Genomic DNA, 24,699 nt, shown 5'->3' with positions numbered 1-24,699 from the left:
TCAAGGGAAGAAGTAAGTGGTCTTCTTCACGGTGTCCTCTCTTTCCAGAGTATGTGCTGTGAGGTAAAGTCCAGGTGTCTTCTTCCTAAATCAGCGAGATCATCCTCCCTAGATGTTATCTCCGTGTCCTTTTGTTCAAGTTTCCCTTATCTTAGTTTGCCCAGGTGCCCACTGAAGGTTACTATCAGTGAGTTATATAGGAAGCATTTTACTTTTGTCTAGACAAAGAGGCCTAAGGAAAACAGTTGAGGAGTCCTTGGGAAACAAACACAAGCAAAACTTTCATGCATCACAGTTTAGTCTTAATCAGAAATTCATTGGTTTGAGCCCTTTCAATGCCAAAAGGATGTTACTGTTTTTCTGTAACAGAAGCAAGCAATGAAACATTTGACTCCTGCTGGCACCCTTTATATTAAAAAGGATTATTGTAATGCCTAAAACTTCTAGAGGACAGCGTAAGGGCACGCCTGACACACAAGGACCTTGAGGATTCAAAAGACAAGGCAGATTTTTTTTAAATTACACAATTTATAACTGAAAAGAGGATGAAACCTCCGTGCCCTGGTGAACAGGCTCCCCCCCGGCGTTGGCGCTGTGGATGGCCTGGGGCAGGCGCACGCCCCTCGCTCCAGAGAGCCGGGAGAGGAGTTCAAAATACCGGCTCCTTCTCGGGCAGGCAGGAGGACGCGACGGCTCGGCCACCCCGTCCCGCCTCCTTGAGGAGGTTGCGAGGCTGCGCCCGCACTCAAGATGGCCGCCCGCCTCCAGTCTCTGAGGCGGGTTTTGAAGCCACAGGGCTGCTGGTTAAGATGGCGGCTGTTTGCCTGCGGCCCCGGCGGGGTTTGCCCTCGGCCAACATGGCTGACGCTACCCTATTGCTTCCGACAGCAGTGAAGCCGGTTTGCCCTCAGTCAAGATGGCGGCGCCCAGCTAGCGGCGGAGCGTGGCGGCGCGGCGGCTGTGGTGAGGGGCCGGGGCTGGGCTGGTGGCGGGTTCTCAGCGAGTAGCCGAGAGAGGCGAGGGGGCGCTTACCGCCAGGTGGGGGAGAAGGGAGGCTCCCCGCAGCGCGGCCGCTTGTGGGGAGCTCGGAGCCTGGTGGGCTGAGCGGCCGGCCGTGCCGTGGCGGGTCGGGGCCTGGCCGGTGCCGCGGCCTGGCCGGGGGCATGCGGGCTCGGCCGAGGTGCGGGCAGCGTGTGGGGACAGCGGGGGCACCTGTGGCCCGCCGCAGGGAGGGAGCCTGCAGACTGCGAGACTCCCGCCTCTCGTGTCCCAGGAAAAGCAGCGTGGCCGAGCGCGGGGTGGATCTTAGGGCCCTCAGGTCCCCGAGACCCGTGGGTGCTTCCACAAGAAACAGCATTTGTGGGTTGTAAGAATTTCCACCCATGCGATGAATTAGCTGTGAGTGGCCTCTTAAGGTTTTCTTAAGTGAAAAAGATTAAATAACCCAACTATGTTTTCTTCCCTCTGCAGAAGAACTAGCTAATTCTTTATTCAAAATATAAAGGAGTGTTTCTATTCAAGATTGATAAGATCGTTAAATATTTGGCATAACCGAAAAACTGAGAATCAAAGCTGAAAGGCCTTGCCAGTTATTAACTCTGCAGACAATTACCTATGTGTCTAATTTAACACACCGCATGGAGGCTATAGGGGAGTATTCATCAGCTGCTATCAGAATCAAGTCATAAAGTTGGTTCTGCCTGCTGTTCCTATAGTAGCAATATTTAGAAATGCTGATTTGATGTGCATATGCGTGTCGCTGATGTAAGAAGGGAAGAAACTGCTGTCTTAAGTTGTCCTCACAAATCTCAGAAGTTGCTTTATGAGTGATGATCTGACTGTCTTCTCTTGACAGATGCACCCCGATGGTAAACAGCATCAAGTTTCTATGTGGAAACAAATGTACAGGTTGAATAATCAGCTGCCTACATGACTTCTTTTCGGAATGCACATTTTTTGCCTATACTTCTAATCTGACACTTTGCCAGAGGGACTTTTGAGAGTTTCACAGTATATTTTTACCACATAAACAGAGCTCATAATCATCACTGCTATTATGTCCTGGGTACAAGTTGCAGTCAGCCGATCCAGTGAGGATATATTTGATGAAGATGCAGATGAGATGTATCTACTACAGAAAGAATGGAACAGCACCATGAAAAAAAGATTGACGGTATTTCTATAACAATTATTTAATAATATTTTTAACCATTTTAGATTTAGTGATGCATATCTTGATACACATTTGGCTGATTTAAAGGGGAAACACTAGGAGAGGCTGCTTAAAAGTTGTTGTGGCTTAGTGTCTTCTGAATGTCAGGAAAATGTAGCAGGGATCTACAGAAGCTCTATCCTAGTAGTCATCAGAGCAAAGTATTGTTTTACCAAAAGACATCGTCTCCCTCTGTACAACCATGTGCATTTGTAGAAGGCAGTGCTAAATTCTGATGCGAACTGTTTGCTCCGGACTTGTAGGTATACCACTAGTAAATGTAGGGCAGCACAGCTAAACAGTGCTACTAAAGAAATACGAGATGTTTGGCTTTTTAAGTAGAGCTCTTCATCAGTTGGATTTAAGATGTGTGACTCCATGTGGAACCACAATTGGACATTGCGGTCTGGGTAGTTCTTTGGCTTATTTATTCTCCTAGTGAAAAATACATTTTATGAAAGCTGGTTTCCACAGCCCTTGCCTCCCTGGAGATCTACAGGAGACAAGTACATAAACCCAGGTTACTTAAACAGATACATTATCATTCAGAGTGGGGCCAGTAGGGCTCGTCTGCTCACAGGAGAACAGCGTTTGGCTGAAGAACATGAATGGAAGCTGTTGTGTAGGCTGTTGATGAGGAAGGGTGCTACAACAGAGCTGTTGTTGTATTCTCCAAGGAAAAGTTTCCTGCTTCTGAGTCCCTTGAAAAGACTGGTTTTCTTAAGGGACTGTTTAGTGTTCTTACACAAATTCCTCTGGTATTTTATGAGTAGATAGTGCAAAATCATAAAATGTTATTTAGGTTAGAGCTGTGTGTTGGGCAAAATAAAGACACATTCTTGTTCCTGGCTATTTATCTAGCAGGGCCACCAGTTCTCTTATGAGCAAATTAAAGTTTTCTCTCTTAGAACTTGCAATTATTCTGTTATATGGTAATGTGATTAGAATATAAAGAAGTTTAATTTGCATTACAATCGTTAGCTGTTTCTTACAGAAAGGAATCACAATGTTATCTGTATTTATATGTGATTCACTCCATCACCATCTTTTTTCTGGTGTAACTCTTTGAGTGAGATCTGGCAAACAGAGAAGCAAGGCTCAACAATTAGTTTTGTGAAAACAGGTAGATGGATTATAGTCAGGAGAGTACCTCTGCTAAAGGGGAGGTTTTGGAATCTATGTATTTTTACATGTCTGGAATTCTATGTGTGGTATTTTTGAAGAAATTTTTCATAAAGGAGTTGGTCATCATAGAAGTAAGCATGCTTTCCTGTAGATTTGTCTTATTTTTTGATGTTTCTAAAAATACTTTCCTTATTTTCTGACCTTCTGGGGATCCTTTTGGGAAGGTACTGGGACTTACAGATCAGTAAATCATAATGCACTGTAAAAAACATGTTTTGCTTTGGCAGTGGGGGTGCAGCTGGGAGGGATGTTCAAACCTAGAAGCTGATTACTTGTTTAAACTTTTTTTATTGTTATGAAATTGCTGTAGGTCCAATTTTTCATCTTGTGAACAACCTGTTTCACTACTTTTATTATAGGAAGGCTATAGGGATGGAATTGAGGCTGGGAAAGAACTTGCACTCCAGGAAGGCTTTAATCAAGGTTACAGACACGGTGCTGAGCTGATGGTTACATGTGGCCAGTTCAAAGGAACCCTTAAGTAGGTTACAAACTCCTTAAGCTCATGTGCATGTGGGGGTGTGTATGGAGGGAGCATGCATGCAGTTTTTTGTTTAATTTTTTTTAAAAAGTGCATTGTAAAGCTATCCAAAGTGAGCAACCTGAGAATTGTCAGGTCTGGAATACAGGGAACTGCCTACGTGGATGTAGAGTGATCATTCTTAAAAATTCCCCTTCAGTTGCTCTTCCAGAATTATCTGAATCTACATCTTTAAGCTTAATATTCAGTTTTATTGCTTGAATTTCTCAGAAAATGTGAATGAAACATATATACATTTATATAATATAGATATCTTGTCACATTGCTATCTCCCTTCAACAAACGGAGGTCTGTGTGGGTACACGTAATCATGGGGTTTTTTTTGTCGTTCTTCCCTTTTCAGTGCTCTCTTATCCTGGTGTCATTCTAATGGACGTGATTCTGCTTTAAGTAAGATAAATAATCTTCTTGATGTGGTTGGAAAGCATGAAGAAGATGTGCTTAAGTATCTGAACTCTACTGACCAACATCCACATCTCGGACACGTTTTAGATTCTGTTCAGGACATGGACCTTAATGACACAGCTCCGTCTGGGACAGTGTACAGTGAAGTTAAAGCTGGAAAACACGAAGATGTTGACAGCTCTGGTGGAAACATTTGTGGAAATAATGGTGAGATTGGTTCCTTGCAGTCTGAGTGCAGCAAGGCAAAACTCTGCACAGATCCTGAAAGGACAACCCTTGCTTGGGTTAAAAACCAGACTATTTGGCTGGTAGAGCAACTGGGCTTATCACTGGATGTACTCCATCACATCCAGCAACTGGAACATTAATTTTTCAGTCTCAGGGTATTTAAAATTATCTCAGCTGGATCTGATTCTCAGTTTGTGGACTATGTACAGGCATCACTTTGTTTTGGGAAAATCTGATTTTGATACTTCCCAGCAGAGGTAACTTCTGTAAATTTTCACCATGCTTTGGCTCCTGGAAAAAAACCCCTTTTGCTTTCAATCTTAAACATAACTTTCACAGAAAGGGAAAATTACTTTTAAAGCTCTACAAAGGTTTACTAAACATGTTTCTGTTCTGTGTCAGAAGCTATCACTTTCTCTTTTGGCAGCAGTTTGGAAATGGAGCAGGTCCCTTAAATAGCTCCTCTAAATAGGTCCCCTGTAATATCTAAAAATTTAAAGCCCAGTGCTATGGACAATCTGTTCTTGCAGAATAAGGTGCTGCTGCTGCTATGCTAACTCTGTGCAAAATAGAACAGGATTTGCTGCTGACTTCTAGAGTGCTGTGACTCTCTCTAGTCACTATATAAAATACAGGAACTTTTCACCTTTCGTCAAATTCTTCCTCTTTTGTAACCACTATGCAGTGCACTTTCACAGTTAAAAACTCTTTTTTTCCTTCTCATATAGTTCTCTTTATTTCCCTTCTGCTGAAAACGCACCATTCCCTTCAAATGCAGAATTACTGACAATTCCATTGTTTTACTGTTAGACCATCTACTCTTACCTGTCAGACCACACTGAACACGTTTCCAGTCTAATGAATTTCCTTTTGTTATTTATGTATCTATTTTTCCTGTCCCTCTAGCCTGAACTCTTTCTCTCATTCCCATAGCCTTCAAGGAAGCCAGGCTTATTCACCTTCCCTTAGAAACACGTTGTCAGCCACACATGCATATTTCTGACAACTTTATATTTCTCTGCCAACATTCTATATTTGACTTCTTTTCGTGATGCTTGCCTTAACTGTAGCTGAAAACTACTCTGATCACAAAGTCTCTTCTTTGTGAATGCCTCTCTATCTGTGTTTTACACTAATTAAACTGATTTACACTGTTAGGAGTTTACTTGTTTTAAGTTGCTTGTAACTTTCCCTCGTGTCTGAGACAAAGCAGGTCTATACAAAAAACCTGAAATTTTCAACAGCCAACTTTAAAGAAAAAAAAAAAAAAGGTTAAATCACAAAACAGTTTTCTACTTTGGGACCAGAAAAAAGCTACGGTAAAAGTTACTTGATTTTCAGAGACTGAGTTTACAGTGTTCTTACTAAAGACTAGTACCTTGTCATGGAGTTGGTAGACTCATAAGTTTGGCTGCTGTTCAGTACCAGTTCTGCATTAGGGGAAAACAGAACTGCAGTTAAGAATCTCTTCTTGAACCTGTTTCTGAAATAGTGGGCAAATAGGCTGTCTGCATTAATTAACTATGTACAAAATTGTTCAAACAACTTTCTTTTTCTCAGTTTATTTAACATAATGTTGACATGGGTAGACATTAATTTTTTACAAGTGCATGTGTTATGTTATAGCCTGTATCACATATGTTAAACAAATTTTTTCCATACTGTGGTAGAATATGGTGCAGACAAAAATAAAGGTTACTAGAGCACTGTTAGACTTTCCAAATTTGTAAGTTTGAAATGCAAATTCAAGAGTCTTCTTACATATTTAATAGTGTGCAAAGAGGAAACTCCATTCACAAATTACTAAGTAGACAGTGAGCTTGCCAATTTGTCTCCAACTACTGCAAAAGCAGTCTACGCCAGGGGAAATACTTCTTTCTTGTTTGATTATCAAACAACAGATTGTGTGTTTTACTTATCTATCATAACAGCTTCCATACTAGCTGTGGAATTACTTTCCTCCACTCAGCACAAAGTTTGTGCTTACTGTGGGTTACTTTTTTCCACATTATCACCCAGAGTTTCCAGTTCAGCTGTGGAGAGAGATTCTTTTGGGCTACCTATAATACTTGGCTTATCTGTCACCACAAAATCTTGCTGACCAGCCACAGAAGGACTTTCTTCAAGTCTATTAGAATCCATAATTTGCTCACGTGGTGCTTCAGGTTTTTCTCTTGTGTCTGCTTCTGTGTCTTGTGTTTCACTATCAGCTTTCACCTTGGCAGCATTCCTGAAAATAGCTCTCATAACAACAGGGACTGACATGCAGCTGAAGGAGGAAATGAAACATTAGTCAGCTACTACAGACTTCATCCATTCTTCAATACTTATTTTTTTTAAACAGTGTCTGACACCAGAATGATACCTGTAATGAAAAATAGCACTACCTTCTTGCATCTTTTTGCCTTGACCAGCCTAGCAGGCATTACATTGTAACTACAGGATAACTACCTATGTTAAACCAGAAACATGGTGATGCAATGAAATCAGGTGTTGGGTCTTTGAGCTTGGCCGGGCAAAGAAGCTTTGATAGGAGTGGGAGGGTTTGGTCTAAAAAAAAAAAAAAAAGTCACAAGGGTGCTTTTAATGAGAACCCAAACTAATATTATTGAAATATATTAATTCTTGCTGAGTTTTATAATTATAAAACTTTCACGTTTTGAGTAAGACAAATACAGACCATATCTTCTCTAAAACACTGTCTAAAGGAGGTTTTTTTCCACTCTGACAATAGCATTACCTGGTTCTGGGAATAGTATCTAGTATCCTGTGACTTATGACAGGGCTGACTAATTAAACAGGTTCAGGATCCAGCTTGCATTGATCTTGCTGTCATCAAATAGATAATGGTTGTGTACTAGCTTGTGCCAAATTAATTAGTGCTCTCAGTACTTTCTCAAGCGTATGTTCATGTATCACAGCAATTTACCTCTCTTGGAATTTGTCTCAGAAAACAAGCCATATATAATATGCCACACTTTCTGAAAAGCACTGATTGGTATTAGATGTGGAAAAAGTCTTTTCCATGCTATTCTAAGTTAGACTAGTCATGAGACTTGTCATCAGCTAGAGTCTTCAGAAAAGCATGTTTACAAAAGAAAAAAGCATCTTTATAAAAGATAAAACTCTCGTCATTCAAAATTATCTCCCTACCCCACATGCTTTCTACTAGAAAGAAACACTTTCCATCACTATTTATGTTTAAAATTTTCAGAAGAGATACTGAAGACTAAAGTGACTTGTTCTCACTATTATAACTTTTTAGAGAGTGATGTTTTCTGGTTGCTGAGTTTATGGCATTATGAACGCACATGATATTTCCATGAAATGGACATCTGGAGGTTCATTCCAACTGTTATGAAATAAAACAGAATTACTTACCGCTTCATAGCTCTTGCTATAAAGTCATCACTAGAATTTAGAGTTGGATCTTGAGGGTTTAAATGAAGGTGACATTGGACTTCTCTGGAGGATATCACATCAATTATCACTAAGAACAAAATATAAGTATTCCAGAATAAACATAAACACTGAAAACTATCCTAATCATTCTGATGCTCCAAAAGAGGTAAGACTGAAGTCGATGGGAAGGGGCTTGCATCAATGCTCTTGCATAAGACTTGCTTCTTCCTAACTTAAATCATAAATGGTAGAAGTTAACCATTTATTAATTAACTGCAGGCCAAGATGGAATGTGAATATTTGCATTTAATTTCTGTTTTATGCAGAACAGTTTTTAGTAAGCAGTATATACACAAGTGCTACTTAGTGTTTTTCATGGGTTACACGTCACCGAGAATAGCCCTTAGAATGTATTTGTAACCAAGAAGCATCGTGCAAGACCCTGTATAGTACCAAGTCCCTTGTCAGCCCAGTAAAAAGAACAATATCAGTTATTCCACACATACCACAGGCTAAATTCTCTTTCATAGGATGAAGGAAAAAGACAGAAAAGCTGGTGTTCTTGTGTGGTACCACTTCAAAGTAAAGCAGTTCTGAGTCATCTAGAAATAAAATGACTGTTTAGTGATGTCCACCCATTGAACCTGGACTCTTTTTGGCTGAATTACATACCAGAATTCAGAAAAACACTGATAGAGTAGAATCTAATTATTCATTACTTTGGCAACTTAGTTTATGCTTATAGTAGTTTCAGGCCTAGGAGATTTTTATTTTTTTTAATTTTTAGCAGTGTGCTACCAGAATTAAGGATTTTTTATCATTTAAGATACTCCACAAGTAATGACAGCTTTGACAAGGGAGCAGTAAATCTGTTAACACTCAGTTTAGAAGCTAGTTTCTCTCTAGTACTCTGCCATTACTTCCAACCACGCAATTTACCTTCCTTTATACGCTTCTCAGAGACACAGCTGCTAATAAGAGTGTTATATGCCACTTGATGTCGAAGAATCTCTATTACACCAGGCACGCACTTTGGATGGCTAAATGGGATTTTACTGACCAAGGCTCCTGCTACATCTGATTTTTCTGATCCCTTGTTTATGAAGTAACAGTGCTTGGGGCAATCTGGAAGAGACTGAACAACAAATACAGTGATATTTCAAGCACTGAAAACAAAGTAAAGCTTGACGTTATCAGGCAACTGCACAATCTGACAACAAAAATAATTTTAGAAGACACGCTTCTAGCATGTCCATCATGTCTCTCTGTATTTCAGTAGAAATATAATCCTTAGAGGAAGCTAAACGAGACTCGCTCTCCCTCCCAAATTCATCCAAGTAGTCAGGAGTTCAAGTGACACTGATTCTTCCAACTATTCTTAAGAGCCCCATAGAAGAAGAAAGATCTTTCAAAGAACATCATAGTAGTGCTGCTTGACAGTTGTACAAATACAACAGCAGTTTTGCCTGAAATCTCTTTGGGGCATCATATGTTTGTCCTCCCTCCATCACTATTGCTTTCTTTGGAGAAGCATGTTTGGCTAGAATATCTCCCGATGATTCATTTGAAGAGGAGGAGAAGGGGAGATAGTAAGAAAAAATTTACCACCTGTCCATGTTGACAGTGATTCTGTGACAAAATTAGAAGTGCAATACTGCATTATCTGCTTCAGGATGCCAAATGGGAACTGTCACCTTAAGAACAGGGCAGGGCAGTTAATTAGCAGGATCTACATTAAGAAAAGCTGAAGAGCAGAATAAAACAGCTTTTCCTCCTGTGTTCATGGAGCAAAAGGGTTTCTTCTACATTCCTTTCAAAGTTAGAATTCAATTTAGTAATTTATTTCTAGAAATAAAATCTTTAAACTTGGAAGGAAAATAATCTCTCAGCAAGTACTAATACTTTTAGAAAGAAGAGTTACAGAGCCTTTTGTGTGTATCTAATGGAAATTAAAAATTCATCCCATCTGATGGGTTTTAAAGGGAAAAGCTTTGCTATACTTATTTTAGCATCATGTAAATTTACTACTACCTTCTGTACCATCACCTCAGTGTCCAAGAACTGTGTAGGCAATGGGCTCTGCTAACGCTGCTGGTAGAAGAGAAAGAAGTGCCCTCTTGTTGCCATGAATTGCAAAATTAATGCTTCCTAGCAGAAAAAGTAGATCTTTGAAGTTGTCTGGCAGAAAACAGCCACCATTTTCTATTCTAAAACTTCTAATGCATCATAGATTAAATCTTTTTTAATACAACAGTGATTAAAAAGGAAGCCATCCACGGTTAAACAACCATGCCTCTAGATAGTAATTGATACCACTGTTGTAACATTTTACACTTTTCTTCCTGCCAGTCCATTTAAAAGGAATCAGTATTCTCAGTGTTATCTAATCAAGAAATCTTTGTTAAAAGAGCGTGATATGCAGCATGACATGCAGCATGATAAAGACCTTCAAAACTCTAGGTAAGTACCTTCTTGAGATGTGCTTCTCACACTAGCCCAATGTTTCCTTCTTTCTAAGGCATTAATGATAAAGTTCTAAGTAATTTTTAGAAGAGTAAATATTTGGGTTACACACAGGCAAATTAGTATGATTTCAGCAGCCATGCACACAGTGTTTTACTTTCTTGAAAGGGTCTAATATTGTTTCATAAATATGGAACTATTATCTAAAGAACATTTAAATACTGTTGGGATTCTGGGAAGTCTGCATTGCTTGCTTATGGGGAAATATAAATCATTATATGTCTTGCACAAGGGCAGAGTGTGTATCAAATGCACACTATACTCACCACAAAGAAACAGGATTGATGTGTAGGCAAGTCTTCACTGCATTTTTCTTTAAGGGTAGACTGAACAATCAGCTCATATAGAGGAGCTAGTTTCAAGCCAGTAATCTGAATTCCTGAAACCAAGTGATTTTTATTTTTTTTATTAGCATTTAGGTTATCACTGTATGTGACAGCTAATATTAAAAACCAAAACCAATGTTTTGAAAAGACAGAAACATTAATGTCATTTCTTATTCACTCTTTTGCTAATGGGAATTTTGGTAGTTTAAACAGCTTTACCTGTAACTGTCATATCTTTCTTAGAACTTTTGTGTTTTGCATTGGTTGCTAAAATGTTACAGTTGGGCTAATAGAACAAAACACATTCTGCCCTGAAAACTAGTTTTTCCTCTTACGACATTAACACAGGGAAATAAAAGCAAATAAGCAATGCATAGCCACAGAAGTACTTAGTCTTAAAAACAATTATAACATGCCTGTGAGCCTCTGTATCTCTTCAATACTGGATGAGAACATAGGAATAGGCTGGTGAAACTTCAACACAAAAAAAGCTGGTAAATCCATGCCGAGTTTATCAGTCAGTGGCAAAAAAGCAGGGTTGCTGGGGAAAGAAAAAAAAAAAAGTCAGAATGAAAGCTTGTTACAGAAATTGACATAACAAGGACTCTTAGTGCAAGGCCACTATCAAGCCTGTAGCAGTTTACTTCATTCCATACTTTCTCTGTCTTGAGAAATGTTTTGCTTTATAAATGCAACTATAGCCTTTAACATGTTAATGCAAAGTCTGGCAGAAAGGAAAAGTGAGCCACCAGAAACTGAGGAGCACTGCACAAGGATGTCTGATATAAGTCATTCTATAGCAATTTATGGAGAATGACTTCAGACTTTCCCTCCAGCCGAGCACTGGAGTAGAGAGAGATGAGGTGTCAGTATCCATGGTGGAATGAAAAACTATTTTGTATAGTTAAGGTGTAATAGCCCTCAATATATGCTTTATTTATTTTGAAACTATGCAGGAGTTGCTTGCTGAATACCTAGAAAGTTAAGTAATACTGTTCCAGTGACTCTTTCTGGCTTCAAATCTATGAATAAATTCATAGGTCAATGCAATTGACACAGTTAAATATGAAGACAGTAACTTTAAAGTCCATTTGGGAAAACTCTAAAACCCACAGGTTATAGAGTGTTTAGCTGTGGAGCATAATGCCATCAATAAAGCAGAGCTTCCTGTTTTAGCAGAGGCTAAATGTAAGTTATGCTGAGGTTAGTGGCAATGACTGGTAAATCCATTTCTGCATTGAGGAGTGTCCAGAGTCTCACCCGTCCTCTCCAGCTGGAGAATCTACAAGCAGTGGAGAAAGAGGAAGTTTGTGGAGTGTATCTGTGTTTTCAACAGTTACAACTGTTTTTGTTCCACATACCTGGGAACCTGAGGGAGAAAGAGAAGTGCATTGTTTCCTCGTCTCAGTGTAGATTAATCCTACGCATACAAAACACACAATGGTAAGGTCTTTTAAAGGTCAGGTCCAACTGACAGCCACAATGGCTTGGGCAGCAAGAAGCAACACACCACACTCAAAACACTGAAGTTGGTCCATGGTGACAGCAGCAATAGCTGCTTTTGGGACACGCCATCAAACAGATCAAGCAGCCACCAGTCTCTTTCATGCCAGCTAGGCAGTTACTTTGTTTGATATCACTCTCTTTTCAGTTTGGGTCAACAGCCAAGAAATGGGCAAGTACTTTCCTGATGTACTTTATAATTGTGCTAAACTAGAATTTTAAATCTTATTTCTGAGTTTCATTAATGAACTTTTATTTAATGGAACAGATAGTGCTAAAAAGTTATCTATCACATTAGTTATTTCTCCTTTTCTAGCTTTACCAGGATTTAGTTCTCCTTCCAAAACTTGATAGGGAGAAATGTAAAATTCAATGTTCATAGGAGTTGCTGAGGAATAAAAAAGAAGCGGTTACTACACATGTCAATAGATGAAATATGTTAGGCATCTTGACACAAAGGGGAAAAAAACAACAGTAGTGTAGATGGGCAGAAAGGGATTCCTCACATGATTATATCTCCAATTACAGTATATGTTCAAATCAGAGCACTTTCTTGGTCAGCATTTAACAGTTAAACCCTCAGTCTATAGTCATCAGACATCTTTGAAAAGATTAGATTAAGTTTCTCTCTCTTGCAAAATAACCTGTTGTTCTGCCTTAAAAATGCTGGCTGAACTGCTAACTTTCAGCTTTTTTAGTCTGAAATTGAAGGGAAAGTTGTAATACTGCATAAGGGCCACTCACATCAAGCTGTGCAACAGGATAGCAGCATCATGTATTAGGAGTACTTTTATGAACTAGAACACATGAATGGTTAAAGCTCACTTCTGACAGTGTAGATAAACCAGAAAACTTATCAACTGACTCTATTTGCTTTTTAGGCAACATGAGTATTATCTCAGCCACTACTGCTGTCATCTCACGGTTACTCCCAAACTGTGGTTTCCCACATAACCTCAGAATATTGCTGGCTTTGCTTTTAGGCTGCTGCCAGTGTTGCAGTAGCTGCTAAACCACCCAGCCTCTTGGTATTTTCTCCTTCTGTGTGTCTGTACACTGAGAATACAGGCACATTAAGTTCCTACAGCATGTTTTATTTATAATAGAGGATCTTAACTGTAAACAAAGGTCAACTCAGTAGGGTTTTTTATTACAATTCTTTGAATCCATGAAGAAAGAAAGGAAAAAAAAAAAAAAATCACCTCCAGTTCTTGGCACCAGGTGTCCTACTTTTCCATGAAGTACTTCAGTAATTCTGTTTACATCCTGTGTTCTAGTTCAAAACACATCTTGATTAGTGTTTCCTGAGTTGCAGTGCTAGCTAGGCTAATGTAAAGGATAATTTGCACCTTAAATCAAAGGGAGACGATGCTTTCTTGGAAGCAGATTGTGTCTGCATTGGTTATGACCCCTTCCAAAACACCATCATTCCACTCAAGCATTACTCCTAGGGCTTGGGCTTCCAGTTTCAACCCTGTATCTGAGTTGTTTCATGTTGCAATTTGACAAGCTATTTAGCAGAAATGAAGGGGGAAAAAAATACTGGAATGGCAGGTAGAGCAAAGAGTGAGGAAATAACCTGGATAAACTAACTCAAACAGAACCGATCTCCAACCTCAGATGTGATCGTACACCTGAATACGTACAGCCATACAATTACATAGCTGTGTATTACAACTCTGCAGTACATTAACTTATATCATAGATGGGACAAATAATCTATTTCACTAATAAATAATATTCATTGAGATATCAGTGATTAGCAAGGATATAATATATCCTGAAGTTAGCATGCCTCATAAGGGAACACTGTACAAAAATAAGCCAAGAGGGTATTTCAAGTTACAGAAGGCCATGCTTGTTGAGAGTACTTAATAAGCAAGATATCAGAAAAGGTGCTTCAAAAATCCAGAAGGAAAGCACTTGGATTTTCTGAAAAGAATTAAAATCATTGTACAATACCAGAGAGTTTAGGAAAATCTGTCCCCATCTATTATAATCCTCCTTTTTGAAAGAAAGAATGAGAAAAGGAAGGACAGGAGGAAAGCTAAGATCCAGTACTCCTGATCTAAAACCTCGGGAACAAATGAGACCTGAACAGCAGCACCCCAAAAAGTATATTTTACTTCTGGCACAGGGAGATCTAAACACGACTGCTGACTTTCAGATGCACTGTTTGCTTCTTGTGGGTGGTCACATGCGCATACAGCCAAGCTCTGCAACCAACCAGTTTCCCAGCAAGTCTCTTAGATAAAGCACAGGAGTTCAGTAGATAGTCTTGTTTGGCATGTCTGGGGTTGGCAAACTGCAGAGAGGCTTCAAGCTCTCCAGTGGGAGAAAACTCATTAGCCTTCCTCATCCTGCTCTATAATTAGATCAGTGAACTTGTTTTTTAGTGAAATGAAGGGGTGGGGGTGGAGGGAAAGGGAAAAAGAGGTAGACCTCAAGTTACCTGTCTAGAAGATACATTGAATACAGATCTTTCTCAAGGGCCTGCAAAGCAAAGAATCCCTTAGCTTTCATTTCGCTGGGAGAGAGAGAAGACAAATTATTACTTTTGTTAGTAAACAAAAAGCTAGGCTATGGATTTTAAAAGTTTTTCAAGTGAAAATTAGTTGCAACCTGTTTCCTGGAATTTGATACAAATTTGACAGGTCTTCTAGAATCTTTCCAAAGGCTTCATAGTTCTTCATCCTACCAAAAAGAAACAATTGCTGTCACACTACTAAATGAAATGAGATGGATAATAAGTCTTTTATAACTAACTTGCTAGAAGAAACACCATTTCAGATTGACATAGGCCCCCTCCTTATCAGATCTGGCAAGCAGCAGTACTGCTTTTAAATTTTCTTAGAAGATACCAGGAAATGTGAATCCTTGGCTCTGTTGCAAAAAGCAATGTACTTATAGCTGACACTTGTTAAATATGCACTACTGAAATCAATAAATGTACATGATACACAACTTTGACAGCTCATCAGCTGCAAAGCACTTTTCCTGATGTTCCAATAAAGCTAGTCATGTAGTAACACTTCCCTAATACAATGCACCTGTACATTGTTCTTTTCATCAAAATACCAAGGATTGTATTAATATTGCACTTCACAGCACCCTGCAAGAGAGACAGATCTTCAATACAGTTGATGGATACATCAGTCAAAAAAAGAACAGGGGACAAGTAGCTTGCATAAGTTTGTGAAGAAATGGTTCAGACTGCTCAAAACCCAGAATTCTTGCAGATTCTGACTTGCCGTGATAGCATGAAGCTCTGCATGGACTAACCCACCAGGTAGTTGCTCACCTGCTTAAGTGGACTTTAAGTGGGTTTTACAAGCCTTACTAACCTTTCTAGTGCTGCAGTCACAGAGAGCGCTGTACTCGGGAAAACATACCTTCCCCTTCTGTGCACGTGGGCTGCAATGCGGATCAGCAGAGACAAATAAACCTGCCTGGACTTTCACACCGGGGCAAATGCTTTCCAGATAAAAACCTAAGCAAGTCACTCGGCTCTTCCATGACTCTTTCCAACTGGACTAGTGGGGAGCAGGGAAAAGGGAAGGAAGCAGGCATGCAGCTACAGGCACAGACACAGCACCAGCCTATGCATTAGCTGGCTGGTTCGTCATCATTTTATAGTGGCGACCTACAGGAAACATTGTACATATAACAAACTGCCTTATGACCAAACAAAATACTACAAATACTACGCCAAGAGGTGTAGAAGGGATACTTGCACTTCATGCCAAATCCTAACAAAAATGGGACGGCAGACAGGTAGTACCCACAGTGCCAATGGTAACTATACGCCATCACTTGGAGCCAAACTGATGTCAGTTAACAACACTGGGAGTCAAAAACCTAGGAAAATGCAAGTTAAAACTTTAAGACATAGCTGTTTACACCCATAAAGCTAATATAACTTTATTTTTGAGGAAGGAGAGGGCTGGAAAAACTGATGATGCATTATGGGTCCAGATAGAAGAGAGATGAAATATGCAAGGTCAATGATTATTTTTTCTCTCTTTACCTTCCCTTTCAACTCTTCTGCCAAAGTATCTAAATAAGAATCCAATTTCCTAAATATACTCATTATTATTAAAACCTGGAACCTTGACCATATTGGCTGGAGAACTTCTAACGGGACTTTTAAGGTAGTGCCCCGACCTGGAACAGCAAATATGCAGGCAGAAAAAAATGTGATAATAAAAAAACCCCATATATATATATATATATATATATATATATATATATACAGTAACCTACTTCTACATGAGAAAATTAAAGTAATATCTCCTTCTACACATCTGCAAAAAACAGGCCATGTGATATCACCTTGTTTTCAATGTTGGGACAGAAGCCTAAAGGACATGTCGTTAAGATATTTGCATAAGGACAATACAAAGACTATTTAGTATTTGATGGAAGGAGAAGGGGAAAAATAATATCTGGTTTGGATCTGTAAATCTGCCAGTTCTGAATTGTCATCATCAGTCCATTTCCAAAATTATGGGTCCAAGTAGTTCTATAATTCTTGCAATCAACACAAATGCCAGTATGAAAGGCTGTGTTCAACTGCCAGCTAGAGCCAATATATTGGGGATTACTCTTCCCCCTTGCTCCATTGAAGCAGATGCAATTGAGCTGTTTTCAACTGAATGACTTGAGAAATAGGCAATGCCTGGAGCATCTTTTCAAAATTATATTTGCTACAGTTTTAGCCTTGAATTTACAAATTGGAAGCAGGTAATAACAGTTACAACCACCACCACTCTCCATTATGGAGCACTGAACCAACTTCCCACGTAAAATAAAATCAAAGAAGGTGTCAGTTCTTCTTTGTTTTCTGGATTCATATTATTGTTTCTTGATTCTTGCTTTTTTCTTTTTTTCTTTAGTTCTTACACTGAAACCATTCTAGCCTTGACTCTCCACAACATTCAGAGAAATACAAGACTCAGCAATTCCTTCCCCTTCAACAAGAGACTCTAGACATGATTCTTTACCTTAGATGCTGTGCCAAGTCATCACAAACCTACAGGAAAAAGAGGGAGGAGTTTCAATTTTCTTACAATCCTTTGTGAGACATCTCTTAAAACCATTTTATTGGTAACGATAAGATTGTTCCCCATTACTTTTAATTAGCTGAATGGTTAGCTGAAAAAAAAAAAACAAAAACCAACCAACAAAAACTGGACTAACATTATAATAGTTAAAACATAATAGAAGAACAAAGGCTGTATGGAAGAGAATAGAATTAACAAAAATAGTTTGATAAATTATTTCCAGGGGGGAAAAAAAAAAGTATCTTTGCCAGTTTTTCTTTTATTGGCAGTTACTGTACTAAAATTCTCTGGATATGCATTTCCATCCCACTAATATTTTCCAGCACTCACTGATCAACAGCTCTGTGCTGGTTAAACAGAACACCTTAAAATTCCTGGGCTGACTGCAACTGAAAAAGAGGGACTAAATTAACTCTGAATTAATGGAACAGTTTGGATACTGACTGATAAAAATTAGAGTTTATGCTCCCCGCCCCCCTGCAACAGCTTGTTATATCTTTGATCTGGGGATTGTCTGTAATACTGAACAACTGCAGAACATGGTATGTGAACTGCAGAGTGATATTTTGCCAATATTTTATGAGAAATTTTGAGAAGAAAAACATCCCCATTAGTAGGAATGCACATACTCTTAAGGAAAGCAGAAGGAAAAACAGAATCTCTGATACCAGCTCCAAGACATCCATTGGAAATATATATTGCACTCGTCCTTGGTAGGAAAATATTTTAAGACCCTGTTATTTACTGTAAGTTAATAACATTGAAGTACAAGAATACAAATATTTATGCAGGGTACTACAAAATTCTTGGCAGTTGGGCACATCAGCTGGATTTTACCTTAATATTTATCACTACAGTACTTAACATCTATAACAAAGATGTAAGTTTAGGTGAGAGATTCAGATGCCTGAAGAAGTAGCTAGTGTCATGAACAGGCTGGCAGGTGTGACAAGATCAAAAGGAAGCCACAGACTTTCTGACACGGCAGCTGGGGTCCAGGTGAGAGACTACAGGGAGGTGAGAGAGAAAATTAACTTTACCTCAGGGGCTTCTCCAAGGTGAGCCACCTTTACATCTATCACTTTTCCATCCTTCTCCAGCTGAACTTCTATATAAAACATGCTTGATGTTATGTAGCAGGCAGTCCCACTGGGGCTAATGTGAGTATTAAGCCTGAGGAGAGGGGAAACAGAAAAGAAAAAAAAAAAAAAAAAAAACAGAAAAGGCTTGTACATCTAAAAATTCTGTCACATGAAGAAAGGAAATGAGTATAGTTTACTTGGTTGTGGGAAGAGATGCCAGAGATGCTTCAAAAATAACTCTTCCTTGGCTTAGCTTCTGACAACTACCCAACCAGGCAATATATTTGTGCTCTGCTCTTTGCATTATCATGTTGGTTTGCTGAAAACTATTTACCTCAGTCTGTAGCTTTGGGACCTTGGCATGCATGACTTCTCTTCACCCAACAACCTCCTTCACAAAAGGCTAATCAAAATAGACAGTTATGCCCCTTCCAAGTAATATACTCCATTAGAACACCAAGCTAAGAAAAATATTGTTGACAAGCTGTGAGAGACGAAACCTCCCCTGACAGTGGATTGGGACACAAGCCATCCAGATGATAATCCCCACTGGACTTTGGGCCATGCTTGCTCATTTGTATTTATTCATAAACAAACTTACCCTTTTTGTTTGGATAAAGATTCCAATCTGTTCATCACAGAAAACAAAGACTTAGCTGCAAAAAACAAAAGTGTTATTTAATTAGGCTGCAATCCTGCTTTAAAGGGTATGATTTAGGTAATGAGAAAATAGTATTTCTTGCATGACTTCTTATTAATGACAACTATTACCCTATGATTAATGAGTGCTGTGCTGGGTAGAGCTTATTCTCAGACTTTGAGAATAGCTATAGCCTGAAGGCTTAGCCCGAAGATGAGTCACAAGTCTCTTGTGTCATATCCACCTCTGTGTTTGCACATTTGACCCCTTTGTGCAGAACATCACCAGTAGAGAAGGATGGGTCATTTCCACAAAATATTAAAAAACACAGTTTGAGTTATCTGACAGCTTGTTACCATATAACGTCCTCTGTAGCTTCTCCATGCAAGAGAGCAACGGGCCATCTGGATCATTACTGACAGGCTGTGGAAGTGGCTTATCCTGGCATATTTGTGAAAACAAAGAGACAGAGAAAGACTCCTTAAACTACTGTCCAAAGAAAAATATCACTGCATTTGAGACACAGAACACCAATGCCCAGTACAACAAAACACTACTTATTACTTTTTGTTAAACACAGAGGTGACCTATAATTGTAGCTATCTCTAAAGTGTAAATACTGAATGGATTCATGAAGACCCTGTTGTGCAGTAATTATATACCTGAGGCCTTTGGAGCAGGGAGTGGCTTTCCATTCTCTTTTTTTTTTTTTTTTTAGCTTAACACAAGGTATGTCAGATAGTTTCACCATGATACTAGAAATTAACTAAGAAAATTCGTAGGTTTTTAGGAGGAATCTGACTGAGTGAGAAGGAGAGATCGTTAAGCACCACAGGTGTACTTGGTTAGACTTAGGTGCAAGTTCAGGCTGAACATATTAAGTAGCAAGCAAACTTTCACAGCTTCTCTTCTAGCTCTTGTCTGAGCATTTCTCATGCTTCATGCTTCAATTCACAAAGAACATTCACTGCTGAAAAGTTTTCACCACGTTCAAGCTCAGGACATTGTTTTCAGAGTTAGGCTTTAGTTAAGCGTTAATAAAAAGAAGCATGGAAACAAATGGGACTTTTTATACCAAACTCACAGCAGTTGTGCTAATCTGCTTTTTACAAAGATGATCCTTAAATATAATTAGCTACTGGAAGGGTGGGAAGTGTGGAATGACTTAAGGTGTATCACAGCAGGAGAGAGTCCAGATAGCAGGTTTTAGGCCAGTTGGTCTTTTCTCACAGTCCTATTGGCAAGAAATTGTCTTTACATACTATGAATATGCTAAGGATAGTGAATGGAAAATAACCTGAAGTGTTAAACAGTCAGCACTAACTTCTAAAGAGTGAAAATAATGCAAGAAACAACCACTAAAGTGTTAAAACAAAGCAGGGGGACTTTTGGGGGGTTTTTTGGTATTGATTTTGGTTTGGGGTTTTTTTTTTTTAGTCAAACAGTTTTGGAACTATCTTGGCAACCTGCTCTTACACCACATATCCTTCTCTCAACTAATCTGCAATTCTTACCATGCAGAAATGGACAAGATTCAGAGTTTCAGTCCATGGTTTTTGCTGATATTTTAAACGCAACCGTTCCATTAAAGCCTTTGTAGAAATAGCTGTCACAGCACCTGAAAAACATATCAAAATGTTTTAAATATAATGGCATGTATTTACCTTGGAACCAGAAAAGTTGGAGGAGGAAAAATATAAAAGCTTGCTAAGTTCATAGGTGTTAGGCTTCAAAAGAGGAGGCAGAAAAAATGGTTTTAGTTGAATTTTGCATACAAGTATCTAATTTTTCTAAGACTTCTGACAGAAAAAGAGCAGGGGGAGATTTTGTATAGGCAAGTATTCTCAATATTAAAAACAGAGATGCAGCCCAGTCTTTAGCTTGTTGAACAACTAGGCTTTCTTTACCTATGCACAATCTCATATGTGTATTCTTAGTAAATACCAAGGCCTTGCCATGGGTTTCAGGCATCCTGGGTTCTACACCCACCTAGAGCTCATTAGAGCTAATTTAGGGTAGAGTTAAATCTTTTACGATGAGGGTGGTGAAACACTGGAACAGGTTGTCTGGAGAGGTGGTAGATGCCCTGTCCCTGGGAACATTCAAGGCCAGGTTGGACTGGGCTCTGAGCAACCTGGTCTAGTTGAAGCTGCCCCTGCTCATTGCAGGGGGGGTTGGACTGAATGGCCTTTAACCTCAATGCGGAGTTACAACTTTTTTTTTTTTTCTCCTCACTGGGATGGCAAGGAAGGAGAATGGGGCCAGGAGAAGGAACATTTCAGCCCATCACTAGTCTCCTTGTGAATATTCTTTCTGGCCTTACACAGAATCCAGAGGTTCAAAGAAAATTTTTTGCTGAGATGTGGTGCATCCAGAAGCACTAATTCCATCAGGAATAAACATTGCATGAACTTCCTAATACATCAGCCTGAGACAGGCAGGAGGACTCCAAACTGATTAATAAAGGAAATTGAGTCCTTGCAACATGCCACCCATTCTGCTCTGCCCCTTAGCACCAGAAGAAATATTGCAGAGTGCTTCTTTGACCTGAAGGACACAACAGCCATGCAGAATTGTCCCCTTTGAGCTAGCAGTGCTGCAAGGGGGGAGGGAGCCAGACTAGGAGAGGGACCTCTATACCCTTTGCATACACCAAGCAGGGCTAGTGAGTGAGGATGGCAGCATCTCCTTCCTGCTGGGAGGATGAGAGAGCAGAAACCCCAGCCCCCTAGAAACCAAGCCACCTCAACCAGCTGGAGAAGGGGGAAGCAGTGGACCCCAAACAGCTCTTGCAAGCACCCCTACCAGGGAACATGCTCCCACTAATGTTCCCACTGACCTTCATACCTACGGGAGGGCTGTAGCCCACCCTGTACCTCCATCTCCATCCACATCACAAGAAACCAGGGCTCCTACTTGTAGCACCTTCACAACAGCACCCACAAGTGCTGTGCAAGGCAGAAGGCTTGCTCCCTCACAAAACTGGTCCCCAGGGGTTAGAGTTTGAACTTGAGAAGCTGGATAAGCACAGCAACATCACCTCTCAAGTCTGCTAATTTTTAGGCGTGAAGCACCCTGTCAGTCATGCTCTTCCACATCTAAGTCCTAAGGAGAAGGCATGATATCTGTCCCCATCTTTTCAGAAGGTGTAGCACTCTCAGGAAAGGACTGAATTGAACTGATGGAGAAAGGTGGGGGTGGGTATGATAACAACAATCACTCAGCAAACCAGGGAAGCACTTCATAAGGGAGCTTTTAGTCTAGCTCAGGGGCAGAAGGGGGAAAGAAAAGAGACTATAGCTGTCTGTAATGTTTGCATTGCATTTGTGCATCCTTTTGTGGCCACCTCATGTTACTAGTCTTCTTGTACATAGGAATTGGTGCACAATGGCAGTGTGAGGTTCAAGGTTTAATCCTGCACCTTGAAACTTGGTCACAGAGGAATGCCAGGTCTACAGCAAGAAGAGCATATCTCCTACATAAACCCTGCGTGGTAGTGTTTCAAGATGTCTTACAGCATACTTTCTGTTTTCAGCTGTCGTCAGTCATGCTGCAGTGCCTGAAATAGTCTAACACATAAAGGAGTTGATCTTAGGCTTGTATAAAGGTACCTGAGTAGAAAGTCAACAGTCTGATGGCCTCACTAAGATTACAGGGGAAACTACGTATGGACCTGGGAATCCCAGGAGAAGTATGAGGTATGTGCCAAAAGGCGATATTTGTCTCCAAATAGACAGGTGTCAAGCATATTACTTAGGGAAAGTCAATGAAACTGCAAGAATTAAATATGTTTGCATTTCAGCCTTTACATAGCAGGTGAAAGGGATCAGGTAAACTGATGATGTAATTCCACACTTGTGGTAGATCACACTTACCTAAAATTATTAGCTTGGCTTATGCTGTTAATTAATTTATTTTTAAAACTGACATTAGAAGTGACAATAAGTATAACCATGAGCTTTAACTGTGTCTTGGTGCATCCATTTAAAAACATTTTCAGCACTTCTTGAGAAGCATTTTAGCTTAGGTTTGCTTGAACAGGGTATTGACATGTTTTCTGCTGGGCAAGAGCATGTACTATGGCCTATGTAAAATAAGTAGGTTGTCTCAGTACAGATCATGTGGATGGGTGTGTGCACATCTGACATACCACTGACAGCCTGGTAGTGTTTAATATTTTTGTGGTAAATTTTGTAAATGTTTGCCCTGATCCAGAGCTCATTGGAGGCTCTGTGATCTTGATACTCACTCCAGTGGTTTGATCATGTCCTGAATAAGCAGAAAAGTAAATTATTTGCTGACCCTTTTGAAGAGAATACTTCCAAAATAATGGAAGGAAACATGCCACTGCTTACCTTGTCTGCACAATGGCTGTTCTGCAGAAAAACACCTTGAAGTTTAAGTAGTTGTAGTCCAGCATGGCTGATAAGCCTAAAATGCACTTTAATTTTTAAATGCAGAATAACCTTTCCCATTGTGCTCAAATGTATGTATTTAGGTAGATGAATCTGTATCATTTTTCCAGGCTAGGGATAGTGCCAGATTTTCATAACAAGACAAATATTCCAAGACAAGTTGTAGCCTTGACACCTACATAAAACTGTGACATTGGCTAAGATCATACATGAGAAACAGCAGTTTAAGCAGAAAGCTTCTTGGATCAAGGTGTTGTTCCAGTATTCAGAACTGTCATATTAAATTACCACACTCAAGAGGAGAGTTATGTGTTGAATAATTAAAAATGTTCTAATTATAAAACCTCGGGCATATTAGATTGTTACTGTAACATTTTGGCTTACAAGACACACAAATGTTTAACTGGGTCAATTCATTTAAAAAAAAAAAAAAAAAAAAAAAGCAACTGGCCAAGGATTATCATCACTATAAAATATAACAGGAATTACTGAATGAATCCTGCATGCCCTCTTACTCTAGATTACTCCAACTGTGTGTGTTCAGCAAAACCTGCTGCTGAAAGAAACTTTCATGTACACAATTACAAAACAAGTTGTCCCCAGAAACAATCTTCTCTTACTCTCAAATAATTGAAGGTTACCTTATCCCCTTTTAAAGGGTTAAAACTGGTATGCTTCTTCAGGGATCTTTTGAGAAATTCATTATTATTACTGCTTTGTTTATATTTGTCATGATTTTCTGCATCTTGCTAAAATCTAATCCTGACTCTGTAATATGCTTCACAATGCACGGCCTAGCAACACCGTGATTCATATAAAAATAACATTTTGTAATTTCATAGTTCTTCCATTTCTGATGCTTTTTCCATTTCATTGAATGGTACTTTGCTTTTCTGAGAAAGGATCAATGTATTTTCCATTCATATGCTTGCATGAATTAAAATGAACTATTTGTTCCAGTGAAGATACTCTAGACTTAATACAGAACAAGGGAAAACTGCATACTGTTGATACATTTCAATGATAGCAGTTTGGAAGATTCCAGGAATTCCATATTCAGTGCAACACTGGTGTATCTTTTTGTTTCTGATTTCTTTTGGGGGACTGGAAGTTGCTTTTTTCTATTACTTTTACATCCAGTCTTGATTTTTTTATTTTTTTTCCATCTAAGAAT

The 24,699-nt window shown here is 39.4% G+C and overlaps 2 protein-coding genes across 2 annotated transcripts; one reads left to right on the top strand and one right to left on the bottom strand.

Annotated features, from left to right (window-relative positions):
- The first annotated feature begins 620 nt into the window (after positions 1-620).
- YAE1 (YAE1 maturation factor of ABCE1) lies at positions 621-7,935 on the top strand. The gene is made up of 4 exons (XM_074900919.1): positions 621-963; positions 1,856-2,173; positions 3,757-3,878; positions 4,282-7,935. Exons 2-4 carry the CDS (start codon positions 2,057-2,059, stop codon positions 4,709-4,711), a joined length of 669 nt encoding a protein of 222 aa, XP_074757020.1. The 5' UTR covers positions 621-963; positions 1,856-2,056; the 3' UTR covers positions 4,712-7,935.
- A 75-nt stretch (positions 7,936-8,010) lies between these two features.
- Positions 8,011-20,696, bottom strand: LOC141957182 (mediator of RNA polymerase II transcription subunit 1-like). Its single transcript, XM_074898187.1, has 15 exons — positions 20,625-20,696; positions 19,467-19,551; positions 19,072-19,126; positions 18,429-18,561; positions 17,329-17,357; positions 14,948-15,019; positions 14,778-14,852; positions 13,528-13,598; positions 12,648-12,713; positions 12,083-12,191; positions 11,239-11,363; positions 10,763-10,875; positions 8,913-9,108; positions 8,480-8,575; positions 8,011-8,036 (listed from the first exon to the last, which is right to left on the bottom strand). The coding sequence occupies exons 1-15, from the start codon at positions 20,694-20,696 to the stop codon at positions 8,011-8,013; spliced, it is 1,323 nt and encodes a 440-aa protein (XP_074754288.1).
- Between the last annotated feature and the right edge of the window lie 4,003 nt (positions 20,697-24,699).

Source organism: Athene noctua, chromosome 2 (genome assembly GCF_965140245.1).
Source record: "Athene noctua chromosome 2, bAthNoc1.hap1.1, whole genome shotgun sequence".
Classification (NCBI taxonomy): domain Eukaryota; kingdom Metazoa; phylum Chordata; class Aves; order Strigiformes; family Strigidae; genus Athene; species Athene noctua.
Note: the sequence above shows the minus strand (reverse complement) of the source record. Positions and strands in the feature narration are given on the sequence as shown.